General features: G+C 44.0%; 1 protein-coding gene across 1 annotated transcript in view; it reads right to left on the reverse strand.

The window, feature by feature from the left end:
- Positions 1-1,902: 1,902 nt before the first annotated feature.
- The window catches only part of LOC121282452 (amine oxidase [flavin-containing]-like), a 75,897-nt gene continuing 63,555 nt past the window's right edge, over positions 1,903-14,244 (reverse strand). Inside the window, exons 13-15 of the mRNA XM_041196158.1 lie at positions 12,915-13,026; positions 8,801-8,863; positions 1,903-2,883 (exon numbers count right to left, since the gene is read on the reverse strand). Coding sequence (XP_041052092.1) covers positions 2,737-2,883; positions 8,801-8,863; positions 12,915-13,026 — 322 coding nt within the window. The 3' untranslated portion in view covers positions 1,903-2,736. The remainder of the gene's footprint in view (positions 2,884-8,800; positions 8,864-12,914; positions 13,027-14,244) is intronic.

Consider the following 14,244-nt stretch of genomic DNA (forward strand, 5'->3'; position numbering starts at 1 on the left):
GGAGCTTCAGTTAAGTAGAGAAACTGGAGAATTTGGGACTGTTTTCCTTGGAGAAGAGAAGGTTGAGAAGACATTTGATAGAAGTATTCAAAATCATGAGGGCTCCGGTCGGAGTAGATACGGAGAAACTGTTCCCATTGGTGAAATGATCAATAATCAGAGGGCACAGATTTAGGGCAGAATCTTGCCTTTGTCGGGTGGGCTCAAGGAGGGCGGGCGAGGGCAATTGGGAAGCTGACCACTGTCCACGATTGAGGCCGGAAGGCGATTTCATGCTGGTGGGCCAATTAAGGCCCACCCAGCGTGAAATGCGAGCGGCAGCACTGAGCGCTACCTGTGGGGGCGGGGAAGGAGGGCAAGCAGGGCGATCACAAACTTGGTGCATGTGCGCGAGTGCGCGCTTCAGAATCTCCCTGAGGCACGGAGCTGCATCAAGGAGATGAAAAGTTTTTTAAAATAAATAAAGAATTGAAAAATGCAATAAAACATGTCCCCTCCTGTGATCTGTCACATGAGCAGGGACATGTTATTAATTAAATTTTAAAACTTTTATTTTATTTTTATTTGCTCTTGGAAACCTCATGCCACCCTTGGATGATGCTTTTGAAAAAATGCAAAGGCTGCTTGGCCTTTTTGCCTGCCCGCCAACTGTAAGGTTGGACGGGCAGCGAAAAACTTAACTTAATTGATTTCTTTATGGCCTTAACAGGCCTTTTAATTGCCAAACAATCGCGCAACTGCGTGTTGATGTCGGGACGCTCGCCCATACGTCAATGCACGTCATTTCGCGCTCAAGCAGGTCGGGCGTGTGCCCACCCACTGAGCTAAAAATTTTGCCCTTAAGGTAATTGGCAAAAGAAGCAATGGTGACATGAGGAAAAATTTTATCATGCAGTGAGTGGTTAGGATTTGAATGCCTGAGAGTATGGTGGAGGCTGGGTCAACTGAGGCTTTCAAACGGTAATTGGATCATTATCTGAAAAGGAAAATTTGCAAGACTATGGGAAAAGGCAAGTGGCAAGTGAGTGAATTGCCTCTTCAGAGGGCCAGCACAGACATGATGTGCCGAATGGCCTCCTTCTGTGCTGTAACCATTCTGTGCTTCTATGAATCCAAGAACAGATTAAAGTAGAGGTATGGTGAATTATTGAAATAAAACACAAAGTGGATTGCACTGATACTTTTATTTTAAGATCTCAGCAGTGATACAATACACACAGTACGTCAGTGATTTCTTTAAAATATGAACAAGGACTCTATAGCTTTCAGCTAGGAAATGGATATCACTTCAAGAAAATGTAAGACACCAAAATGTATTTATTTTGCAAAACAGCAACCACCGATAAAAGGTTGAAGCGGGTGAACATGGATAGACACCTTCATTATTCAGACAAACACGACTTAACCCTATTCTGAGAGCTGGCTTGCAAGTTACATCACCATCTTTAATTTCTTCGGTTTGCACACAATTATCAGATGCGCTTAATCCAGCAGAGCCTTGGGATTGGCCACTAGTGAAGACACAAAAGTACAAGAGTCCAATGGAGAAATTTTCTGTCAGTAAATCAAGGCAAATTTGGCATCTCAAATTAAAGCATTTCAACCACTTAATTTTACAGTTAGGGAGTTTTTATTTATTTTTCAGAATATTTTTCTGATTAGTTTGCTCCTGTTTTCTTCCCTTTGTTCCTGACAATTCAGAGCTACAAATCCACAGATGTTGGCATTTTGCACGTGTGAGCAGAGACATTGACAAGCTTGAATAAAAACAGAAAATGCTGGAAAAACTCAGCAGGTCTGACAGAATCTATGGAGAGAGAAACAGAGTTAACGTTAACATTCTCTCTTCATAGTTGCTGTCAGACCTGCTCAGTTTTTCCAGCATTTTCTGTTTTTATTTCAGATTTCCAACATCCTCAGTATTTTGCTTTTATTTGACTTTGCTCTGACCTGATGTCCAGATATATGCATTTTCCAGCAGAGATAGGGTTACTGGACAGTGTAAATCCTGACTGATTGTCCCCCCACTAAAGCAGGGATGCTGAGACCCAAACTGTCCAATACACAGATTACTCACTAAATCTAATTGGCCAATTTAGATGGTGCGTTTACTAGGATGGTGGCATTCAGTGGTTTAGAATCATGTAGTGAATTTGTAAAAGAGAATTTCATGATCCCATAATATACTACCTTATATATAGACTGTGGTTTGAAGAAAGAAGTAAGCCTGAAGCTGCATTATTCAAGCCACTGACTCAAGGGTTGGGAGAATTATTGTCCTTTACTTTTTGCCAGTGATGGATGTCATTGCAGGGAGTTGACTTACAAGTTGTTCAGTCTCAGTAAAGTAGCTCCTGAATCTCACTGCCTGATATTTTTTCTTATCTTTACAGCGATTCATCACAGTTGAGACCTTTGGGACTATGTTGAGAAGAAAACAAATTAAGGGATTCAGTAAACTCTATGAGTTTCAATGTTCTTGAATGCCTGAGAAATGCATGAGAAATTCATATAATGTGATAAATTCCAACCCTCCCCTAACCCTCAGCTAATAAAAGAACTGATGGCTCCACAAGATTGGCTGTGATCTGTCTAATGTACTCCCAAATGACCCTGCTCTCAGCTGCCCTGGTTCAAATTCTGACCTCAGCTCCAAAATGGCACCATTGATGAATTCTAACAGGTGATCTTTGCAACAAGAAGTTTCCATCCACTGCACAGCCACAAAGTTACTCCTCAAGCCCTGTGCAGACAAATTTTCCTGGACATGATGACACCAGCAACTGCCAGACAAGTGGAAAAGCTGAGCACCATCAAGAATACTGGCACAGAGGGTAGGTGTCGCTCCCAGAATGTTGTGATAATTGGTCGACCTGGAACTTCCTGAATAAAGGGAAAAAAAGAGCTTGAGTATTTCCTGTTCAGCAATATAGTGTAGTGTTCTTGGTTCAAATATGGACAAAAGAGCTGAACTCACGAGGTGAGGCAAGAATGACTGCCCTTGACATCAAGTTAGCATTTGACTGCATCAAGGAGCCCTAGCAAAACTGGAGTCAATGGGAATCAGGGGGAAAACTCTCCGCTGGTCGGAGTCATACCTAGCACAAAGGAAGGTGGTTGTGGTTGTTGGAGGTCTCAGGACATCAATGCAGGAGTTCCTCAGGGCAGTGTCCTATGCTTTTATTTTAAGAAATATAGCTTCAACCATATTTTTTAAATTTATTCTTTCATGGGATGTGGGTGACGCTAGCTAAGCCAGCATTTATTGCCCTTGAGAAGGTGGTGGTGAGCCACCTTCCTGAACCGCAGCAGTCCATGTGGTGTGGGTACACCCACAATGCTGTTAGGAAGGGAGTTCCAGGATTTTGATCCAGTGACAATGAAGGAACAGCGAAATAGTTCCAAGGCAGGATGCTGTGTGGCTTGGAGGGGAACTTGCAGATGGTGGTAAAGGTCACAGTTTTGGAAGGTGCTTTCGAAGAAGCCTTGGCGGGTTGCTGCAGTACATCTTGCAATTGGTACACACTGCTGCCAATGCGTGTCAGTGGTGGAGGGTGTCAATATTTGTGGATGTTGTGTCAATCAAGCCGCCTGCTTTGTCCTGGATGGTATCAAGCTTCTTGAGTGTTGTTGGAGCTGCCCTCATCCAGGCAAGAGAATATTCCATCACAATCCTGAATTGAGCCTTGTAAATGATAGGCAGATTTTGGGAAATCAGGAGGTGAGTTACATTACCATAGAATTCCCAGCGTCTGAACTGTTCCTCTAGCCATGTTATTTACATGGCTAGTCCAGTTCAGTTTCTGGCCAATGGTCACGCCCAGGATGTTGCTAGTGAAGGATTCAGCGATGGTAATGCCATTGAATTTCAAGGGGAGATGATTAGATTATCTCTTGCTTGAGATAGTCATTGCCTGGAACTCATTTGGCATGAACGTTATTTGCCACATATCAGCCCAAGCCTGAATATTATCCAGGTCTTGCTGCAAATGGACACGAATTGTCTCAGTATCTGAGGAGTCACAAATGGTGCTAAACATTGTGCAATCATCAGCAAACATCCCCATTTCTAACCTAATGATGGAAGGAAGGTCATTGATGAAGCAGCTAAAGATGGTTGGACATAGGGCACTACCCTGAGGAACTCCTGCAGTGATGCCCTGAAGCTGAGATGACTGACCTCTAACAACCACAACTATCTTCCTTTGTGCTAGGTATGACTCCAACCAGTGGAGAGTTTTCCTCCAGATTCCCATTGACTCCAGTTTTGCTAGTGCTCCTTGATGGCACATTCAGTCAAACATTAACTTGATGTCAAGGGCAGTGACTCTTGTCTCACCCCTTGAGTTTGGCTCTTTTGTCCATGTTTAGACCAAGGCTGTATTGTGGTCAGGTGCTGAGTGACCCTTGCGGAACCTGAATTGAGCGTCAGTGAACAGGTTATTGCTAAGCAAGTGCCATTTGATAGCATTGTTGATGACCCCTTCCATAACTTTGCTGATGGTCAAGAGTAGACTGATGGGGCACTAACTGGCTGGATTGGATTTGTCCTACTTTTTGTGTACAGGACATACCTGGGCAATTTTCCACATAGCCGGGTAGATACCAGTGTTGTAGCTGTACTGGAACAGCTGGCTAGGGGCATGGCAAGTTCTGGAGCACAAGTCTTCAGTACTATTGCTGGAATATTGTCAGGGCCCATAGCCTTTGCAGTATCCAGTGCCTTCAGCCATTTCTTGATATCACATTGAGAGAATCGAACTGGCTGCAGGCTGACTTCTATGACACTGGGGGCCCCAGGAGGAGGCTAAGATGGATCATTCACTTGGCACTTTTGGCTGAAGATGACTGCAAATGCTTCAGACATATCTTTTGCACTGATGGGCTGCCCCCCCGCCCCCCCACCACCCACCCCCCCCACCCCCCCCACCTCATTGAGGATGGGGGTATTTGTGGAGCCTCCTCCTCCAGTGAGTTGTTTAATCATCCACAACCATTCACAACTAGATGTGGCAGGATTGCAGAGTTTAGATCTGATCCATTGATTATGAGGTCGCTTAGCTCTGTCTATCGCATGCTGCTTCCATTGTTTGGCATGCAGGTAGTCCTGTGTTATAGCTTCACCAGGTTGACACTTCATTTTTAGGTATGCCTGGTGCTGATCCTGGTGTGCCTTCCTGCACTCTTCATTGAACCAGTTGATCCACTGGCTTGATAGCAATGGAAAAGTGAAGGATATGCCGGGCCATGAGGTTACAGGTTGAGGTTGAATACAATCCTACTCTGCTGATAACCCACAGCACTTCATGGATGCCCAGTTTTGAGTTGTTAGTTCTGCTCGAAATCTAAGCCATTTAGCATGGTGGTAGTGCCACACAACATGATGGGGGGTATCCTCAATGTGAAGATGGGACGTTATCTCCACAAGGACTGTGTGGTGGTCACTCCTACAAATACTGTCATGGACCGGTGGATCTGCAACAAGCAGATTGATGAGAATGAGGTCAAGTATGTTTTTCTGTCTTGTTGGTTCCCTCACCACCTGCCACAGACCCAGTCTAGCAGCTATGTCCTTTAGGACTTGGCCAGATCGGTCAGTAGTGGTGCTACTGAGCCACTCTTGGTGATGGACAATGAAGTCCCCAAACCAGAGTACATTCTGTGCCCTTGTCATTTGCAGTGCATCTTCCAAGTGGTGTTCAACATGGAGAAGAACTGATTCATCAGCTGAGGGGATGGTGAGGTGAGGGATGGGGGCGCGGTGCATGGTAATCAGCAGGAGGTTTCCTTGCCCATGTATGACCCGATGCCATGAGACTTCATAAGTTCCAGAGTCAATGACGAGGACTCTCAGGGAAACTCCCTTCCAAATGTATATCACTGTGCTGCCACTTCTGGTGGGTCAGTCCTGTATCTAGAACTGGACATATACCCAGGGGTGGTGATGGTGGTGTCTGGGACATGGTCTGTAAGGTATGATTCTGTGAGTATGACTATTTCAGGCTGTTGCTTGACTAGTCTTTGGAACAACTGTCCCAATTTGGCATAATTTCTCAGACATTAGTGAGGAGGTCTTTGCATGGTCAACAGGAATGGGTTTACCGTTGTCATTTCCGGTGCCAGGTGGCCCATCTGGTTTCATTCCTTATCAACTTTTCTGTAGCAGTTTGATACAACCGCATGGCTTGCTAGGCCATTTCAGAGGACATTTAATAGTCAACCACTTTGCTGTGGGTCTCCAGTCTAGGTAAAGATGGCATATTTCCTTCCCTAAAGGACATTAGTGAACCAGGTGGGTTTTTACAACAATTGACAATGGCTTCATGGTCACTATGACTGATTCCAGGTTTATTAATTGAATTTAAATTCAACCAACTGCCACGGTGGGATTTGAACCCATGACCCCAGAGCATTAGCCTGGGCCTCTGGATTACTAGTCCAGTAACATTACCATTGCCACCACGGCCAGCACCACTCCACAGTTGTGGCTGAAAGCTGGTATGACAAAGGTGGAGATAACTTTCTTTCAGTAAATGTCAATGATAACCAAGAAAGTTATAAAGCACACAAATTGAACATAAAGAATTTGAATTTATGTAGTGCTTTTCACATCTACAAGCCCTCCCAAGGCACATTACAACCAATAGATTGTTTTTAATGTGTAGTAGCTGTTCTTTTTTCAGTAAATTTGACAGCAAGGTACTAAAACTGCAACCATAGAGCCATAATTCTCCAAAGCTCACTTCCATCTAGTTACTCTCCACTCTGTGAACACACCCTTTCTGAACTTACTTTAAGTCTGAAGGTTTTCTATTCACATCCCACAGTAATAAATAACCAGATAATCTGGATTTTGGGAATATTAGTTGTGTGAGAAATATCGGTCAGGGTTCTGAGGTGTCTCCCTGCTCTTTGAATTGTGCTTTGAGATCCTTGTCAGTTGAGTAGGCAGAAGGAAATTAGGTTTAACCTTGCATCCAAAAGATTGCACCATCGACAATATAGAATTTTCTCAGTACCCCTTTAAAGTATCTGTGTGGTTGGAATACTGAAATCTATAGTTGGGCTTTGAACCCACATTTATGAACAAATGGAAGAGCACTGCTAATTGAACCAAATTGACACACATCTAATTTACATTAAAAGCTGTTAGATGCAACATTTTCTGTTAGGTAGCTCACCCTCGCTGTTTTTATTTACTCATTTGTGCAGTCACATGATCAGCGCTAAGCAGCAAATTCAGTGAGGCTGCACTCCCAGACTGGAGTTGCAGTAGGCTGGCGTATGAGTCCAAGATAGGCCTATAACCTTATTACCATGCTTCTTTGACCCATGCTCCCTTCTAGGGAGGCTCAGGGCCATTAAACCTTCCTCAAGTCAAAGGATTGTTTATCATCCAGATTCCAGAGGTATAGCTGTGATGATTTGAATCCATTCCCAATCCAGAATTTCAAAATCAGTTCACCTTGGAGAAACAAAAGGAGTAACGACAATAACAAGCATATAGAGCAGCTTTTCAACACTGTTGAATACTGCAGGCTGATTGAGAAGGATGAGGGAGGATTAGTTTACCATTGTCACAGTCAGAGTGTCATCTGTGACTTTGATAAGAGTCGTTTCGGTTCTGTGACAGGGCAGAAATCTAATTGGGGGAATCAAGCTCGGAATTGTGGGCAGGGTGGGCATGGATTTGGATTTGCAAGGCAACAACATGTTCAAGGACTTTGGAGAGAAAAGGGTGATTGGGGATGGCATCATAGTTTGCAAGGAGAGAGGGCTCAAGGCTGTTTTTTGTTGAGGAGATGGGTGATGAAGAGGGAGGCACCAGTATCGAAGAGAGAGAGAACAGTTAACTACATCCACTAATGCAGGAGCTAGGAAGAGAAGTTGGGTAGTCAGCAGTTTGATGAGGAATGGGGTCAAAGGGAGCAGGAGGAGGGTCTAATTGACAAGGTGAGCATAGAGGGAGCATGAGGGCAGATAGAAGAGAATCTAGAAAAAGATTTGAGATAAGGGGAGATAGAGATGAATCTTCAGAGAATTTTGGCCAGATGGACTAATGGATGAGAGGATAGAAACAGAGGCAGCTGAAGGGATAACATCAATTTTTGTGACAAAAATGTCCCTGAGCTCCATGCACTTATTGTCAAATCTGAGGGTAGGGTGTTTTAAGAAGATGGTTTGCAGTCGAGAAGAGTGCCAAAGTTATCTTTGCATTCCTGGATGATCCTTGAATAGTGAACAGGTTTGGCAAAGGGGAGCAGGACCTGATAGTGCCTTAGCTGATCCAAGCAGATCTGGCATCAACTCCAAATCAATGATCATGATTTGAGCACTGAATTCCCACACAATGATCTACATCCCTTCATTCCCATTATATATAACTGCAATGGATTAGTTCATTTAACCTTGATCAAAGTTCTTGATGTACACAATATGTAAACATGAAATACTGTACTCTAGTACATTGATCACATAAATCTGGGCCCAGGAGAGGCTAGTCACTCAGACATTGCTCGCGTCCTGTTTGAATACATCATCAATTTCAAATCATTCCTGTGGGAGTGATTAACCAGGCAGAGCTATCAATACAACAGACTGATCTTTATTCAATTTATCAACACTGCTGATCACAATATATATTTGCTTTAGTGAACATATTCTCCAGTGTCACTTCAGATTTACTAATGGATCTCAAAGGGTTTAAACATTCACCACCAAACCATCTTATTATTCAATCATCAAGCTGACATTGAAATGGGTAGCTTTAAGATTTTAATTTAATCTGTTCACCGCTTACCTGAACCTCGGGCTCGAGGGTCCAGATTGCCGTCTCCGGAATAATTCCTATGGCACACATTACCTACAGAAAGAACACAGGCTAATTAAGGGCAGCATTGAGCAAATTAGTCATATACACAGATAGATATATCAAACAGACCCAAAGTACAAATGAAGACAGTTTTGACTGCTACCCCAAGCGCGAATGTAAAATGGGAGATAACAACTCAGGCACTCGTTAAACATTTTTCCTAATTTTCAATTCCATTGACATCATTCATAAACTCCTCAACTCATAAGGAGAGGCGATGGTGCAGTGGCATTGTCGCTGGACTAGTAATCCAGAAACCCAGGTAATACCTTGGGGACCCAATTTCAAATCAATAAAATTCAATAAAAATCTGGAATTAAAATCATTGCCACTAATGTCCCTTTAGGGAAGGAAATCTGCCACCCTTACCTGGTCTGGCGTACATATGACTCCAGACCCACAGCAATGTGACTGACTCTTAACAGCCCTCTGAAATAGCTGAGCAAATCACTCAGTTGTATCAAACTGCTACAAAGTCTCAAAAAGGAATGAAACCGGGCGGATGGACCAACCGGCATGGACCTAGGTACCAGAAATGACAATGGCAAACTCAGTTCTGTCGACCCTGCGAAGTCCTCCTCACTAACATCTGGAGGCTAGTGCCAAAATTGGGAGAGCTGACTCACAGGCTAGTCAAGAAAAAGCCTAACATAATCATCCTTACGGAACCATATCTTACAGATCACCATCCCAGCAGAGGTGGTGGCACAGTGGTATGCAGTCAGGAGGGATGTGCCCTGGGAGTCCTCAACACTGGCTCTGGACCCCATGAAGTCTCATGGCATCAGGTCAAATATGGGCAAGGAAACCTCCTGCTGATTACCACGCACTGCCCTCCCTCAACTGATGAATCAGTGCTCTTCCATATTGAACATCACTTGGAGGAAGCACTGAGGGTGGCAAGGGCACAGAATATACTCTGGTTGGGGGACTTCATTGTCCATCACCAAGAGTGGCTCGGTAGCATCACTGCTGACTGAGCTCACTGAGTCCTAAAGGGCATAGCTGCTAGACTGGGTCCGCAGCAAGTGGTGAGGGAACCAACAAGAGGGAAAAACATACTTGACATCATCCTCATCAACCTCCCTGCCACAGATGCATCTGCTCATGACAGTATCGGTAGGAGTGACCACAGCACAGTTGTTGTGGAGACCAAGCCCCGCCTTGAGGATACCCTCCATCATGTTGTGTGGCACGACCAGAGTGCTAAATGGGATAGATTTTGAACAGATCTAGCAACTCAAGATTGGGAATCCATAAGGTGCTATGGTCCATCAGCAGCTGCAGAATTGTACTCGAACACAATCTGTAACCTCATGGTCCAGCATATCCCCCACTCTACCATTACCATCAAGCCAGGGGATCAACCTTGGTTCATTGAAGAGTGCAAGAGGTTATGCCAGGAGCAGAACCAGGCATTCTTAAAAATGAGGTATCAACCTGGTGAAGCTATAACACAGGACTAGTTCCATGCCAAACAACATAAGCAGCAAGTGATAGACAGAGCTAAGCGATCCCACATCCAACAGATCAGATCTAAGCTCTGCAGTCGTGAATGGTGGTGGACAATTAAACAACTCACCGGAGGAGGAAGCTCCACAAATATCCCCATCCTCAATGATGAGGGAGCCCAGCACATCAGTGCAAAAGATAAGGCTGAAGCATTTGCAACAATCTTCAGCCAGTAGTGCCAAGTGGATGATCCATCTCAGCCTCCTCCGGAGCTCCCCAGCATCACAGATGCCAGTCTTCAGCCAATTTAATTCATTCCACGTGATATCAAGAAATGGCTGAAGTCACTGGATACTGCAAAGGCTATGGGCCCTGACAATATTCTAACAATAATACTGAAGATTTGTGCTCCAGCATTTGCCGTGCCCCTAGCTCAGTTGTTCCAGCACAGCCACAACACTGGCATCTACCCGGCTATGTGAAAAATTGCCCAGGTATGTCCTGTACACAAAAAATAGGACAAATCCAACCCAGGCAGTTAGCGCCCCATCGGTAAAGTAATGGAAGTGGTCATCAACAGTGCTATCAGGCTGCACTTGCTTAGCAGCAATGTGCTCACTGATGCCCAGTTTGAGTTCCACCAGGGCCACTCAGCTCCTGACCTCATTACAGCCTTGGTTCAAACATGGATAAAAGAGCTGAGCTCCTGAGGCAAGCTGAGAGTGACTGCCCTTGACATCAAGGCCTCATTTGACAGAGTGTGGCATCAAGGAGCCCTGGCAAAACTGGAGTCAATGGGAATCAAGGGAAAACTCTCCACTGATTGGAGTCATACCTAACACAAAGGAAGATGGTTGTGGTTGTTGGAGGTCAGTCATCTCAGCCCCAGGACATCACTGCAGGAGTTCCTCAGGATAGTGTCCTCGGCCCAACCATCTTCAGCTGCTTCATCAATGACCTTCCTTCCATCATAAGGTCAGATGTGGGGATGTTCGCTGATGATTGCACAATGTTCAGCACCATTTCTGACTCCTCAGATACTGCAGCAGTCCGTGTCCAAATACAGCAAGACCTGGGCAATATCTAGGCTTGGACTGACAAGTGGCTAGTAACATTCATGTCACACAAGTGTCAGGCAATGACCATCTCCAACAAGGAAGAATCTAACTATCACCCCTTGACATTCAATGGCATTACCATCACTGAATCTCCCACTATCAACATCCTGGGGGTTACCATTGACCAGAAAATGAACTAGATTAGCCATTTAAATGCAATAGCTACAAGATCAGGTCGGAGGCTAGGAATCCTACAGTGAATAACTCACCTCCTGACTCCCCAAAGCCTATCCACAATCTACAAGGCACAAGTCAGGAATTTGATGGAATATCCCCCACTTGCCTGGATGAGTGCAGTTCTAATAACACTCAAGAAGCTTGACACTGTCCAGGACAAAGCAGCCCACTTGACTGGCACCATATCCACAAACCTTCACTCCCTCCACCACTGACACACAGTAGCAACAGTATGTACCATCTACAAGATGCACTGCAGGAATTCACCAAGGTTCCTTAGACAACACCTTCCAAACCCATGACTACTACCATCCAGAAGGACAAGGGCAGCAGATAGATGGGAGCACCACCACCTGGAAGTTCCCTTCCAAGTCACTCACCACCCTGACTTGGAAATGTATCACTGTTCCTTCACTGCCGGTGGGTCAAAATCCTGGAACTCCCTTTCCTCCCTCTCTTCCTGTGGGTGCACCTACACCACATAGACTGCAGCGGTTCAATTAAACAGCTCACCACCACCTTCTCAAGGGGAACTAGGAATGGGCAATAAATGCTGGCCCAGCCAGTGATGCCCAAGTGAATGTATATTAAAAAAATGCTCTTATTATACTATCACCAGATGTCTAAATCACAGCCAGTCCATAAACAATGACACATACTGCACATTTCTTATTTCAGGAGCAGGCAACAGATGTTGGATTACAATTTCAATGCATCACAGCACTTAGAAAGTAAGATTTTTAAATTTGAATCTTCATGTTGTAACTCCAATGGTACCCTTCAATACCAGCTGCACTTTTTACTTAACAGAACATTGGTGATTATATGTACACACCGGTGATTAGAAAATTGTAGAAATACTCAGCAGGCAAGGCAGCATCTGTAGAAAGAGAAACAGAGTTAATATTTCAGATCTGCGACATTTCATCACAAACCTGAAACCTTATCTCTTTTTCTCTCTCCACAGATTCTGCCTGGCCTTTTCCACCAATTTCTATTTATATTTCAAATTCTCAGCATCAGCAATATTTTGCCTTTTGCAATGGTAATTTTTTTGGCAGTTCAGTAGTGTCTACATATACTTTATAGCATCACCAACAAATCAGCTTCTTTTCACCAGCACAATCACCTAGAACTTTATTCCAACATCTCTAGACACACTACCTGCTTCCACTCAGGCTTTAAAGCTGCAATAGACACTTAACACTAACAGAGAAATGTACAGAAGCTAAAATGCAGTGTACCCGTGGGGAGGGAGGAGGGGGGATTGAATTAACATTTTGCTCCAGTGGTACCTCTCTAGCAGCACGTTCCCCAGCCTGTACTGCTCCATCCATATAACCACTCCACTTGGTGGCTGTCTCGGTCCCAGCAAAATACATTCTCCCAAAGGGCTCTCGCAGAACTCTGAACAAAAATTAAAAGCAACCTGTGTGAGTCAATCCCCTCAAACAAAATCACCTGATCCAAAATAAAATAAAACAGAAAATTCTGCAAATATTCAGCAGGCCAATCAGCATCTGTGGAGAGAGAAACAAATGTAATGTGAAATAAAAACAGAAAATGCTGGAAAAACTTAGCAGGTCTGACAGCATCTGTGCAGAGAGAAACAGAGTTAACGTTTCGAGTCTGTATGACCCTTCTTCAGAACTAAAGAGAAGTAGAAATGTGATGGCATTTGTAATGTTTAAGGGGGGTGGGGCAGGTGAAGCTGGAAAGAAGACCAGCAATAGATGGGGGCTAAGGAGAGGTTGACAAAGATGTCATGAACAAAAGGACAAAGGGGGTGTTAATAGTAGTGGTAAGGGCTAAAGAAGGTGCTGATAGTGACATAAAGGTAAGAAAGCAGAATGTGTTAATAGCAGAACAAGGGTAAGCACTCTGTGAAAGAATAACTTTTGACAGATGCTGTCAGATCTGCTGAGTTTTTCCAGCATTTTCTGTTTTTATTTCAGATTTCCAACATCTGCAGTATTTTGCTTTTAACAAATGTAATATTTCAGATTGATGAACTTTCATTAAAACTGGAAATATTTAGAGATACAATAGATTTTAAGCAAATACAGTGGCAGGCAAAGAAGGAAGGGAGGAAAGGCCAAAAGGAAAGGTTTATGATTGGATGATGTTGTAAGATGCCTGTAAGGGATATCTACATGACATCACTGGAAGGCAAATCTGTCATGTGATCCAGTCTTAGTTTCACTTTTGCCTTGAGCAGAGCACACACACAGCTCTGGTGTCTTCAAGCTTTATGCCTATGTATAACCGTTCTTGTGTGCCTAGCCTTAATAAATGAGCCCAGAAGGTGTTTACCCAATCCCTTGCGAGTGATTGCTGCCTTGTGCCTTGTACAGTAAATATGTAAATATGCCCAAGGTATTATGTCATTATAAGAACATGACAAATGGAAGGCAGGAGAGATTAAATGGCAAAAGGGATGATAGTGCAAACATTAAGCCCGGCAGTTGTAGGACTGACAGTGTGAGTTTTATGCTCCATCACAGTTGTAGCTGATAATTAAGCATACCCAGGTTATACCATCTACTGAAGTCCAGTGAAACGGAAGCAGGGTATTGACCCCAATTAGTTGGCACTGTAGTACATATGAGAGCAGAGACAAAGTAC

This window comes from Carcharodon carcharias, chromosome 9 (assembly GCF_017639515.1).
Source record: "Carcharodon carcharias isolate sCarCar2 chromosome 9, sCarCar2.pri, whole genome shotgun sequence".
Taxonomy (NCBI): domain Eukaryota; kingdom Metazoa; phylum Chordata; class Chondrichthyes; order Lamniformes; family Lamnidae; genus Carcharodon; species Carcharodon carcharias.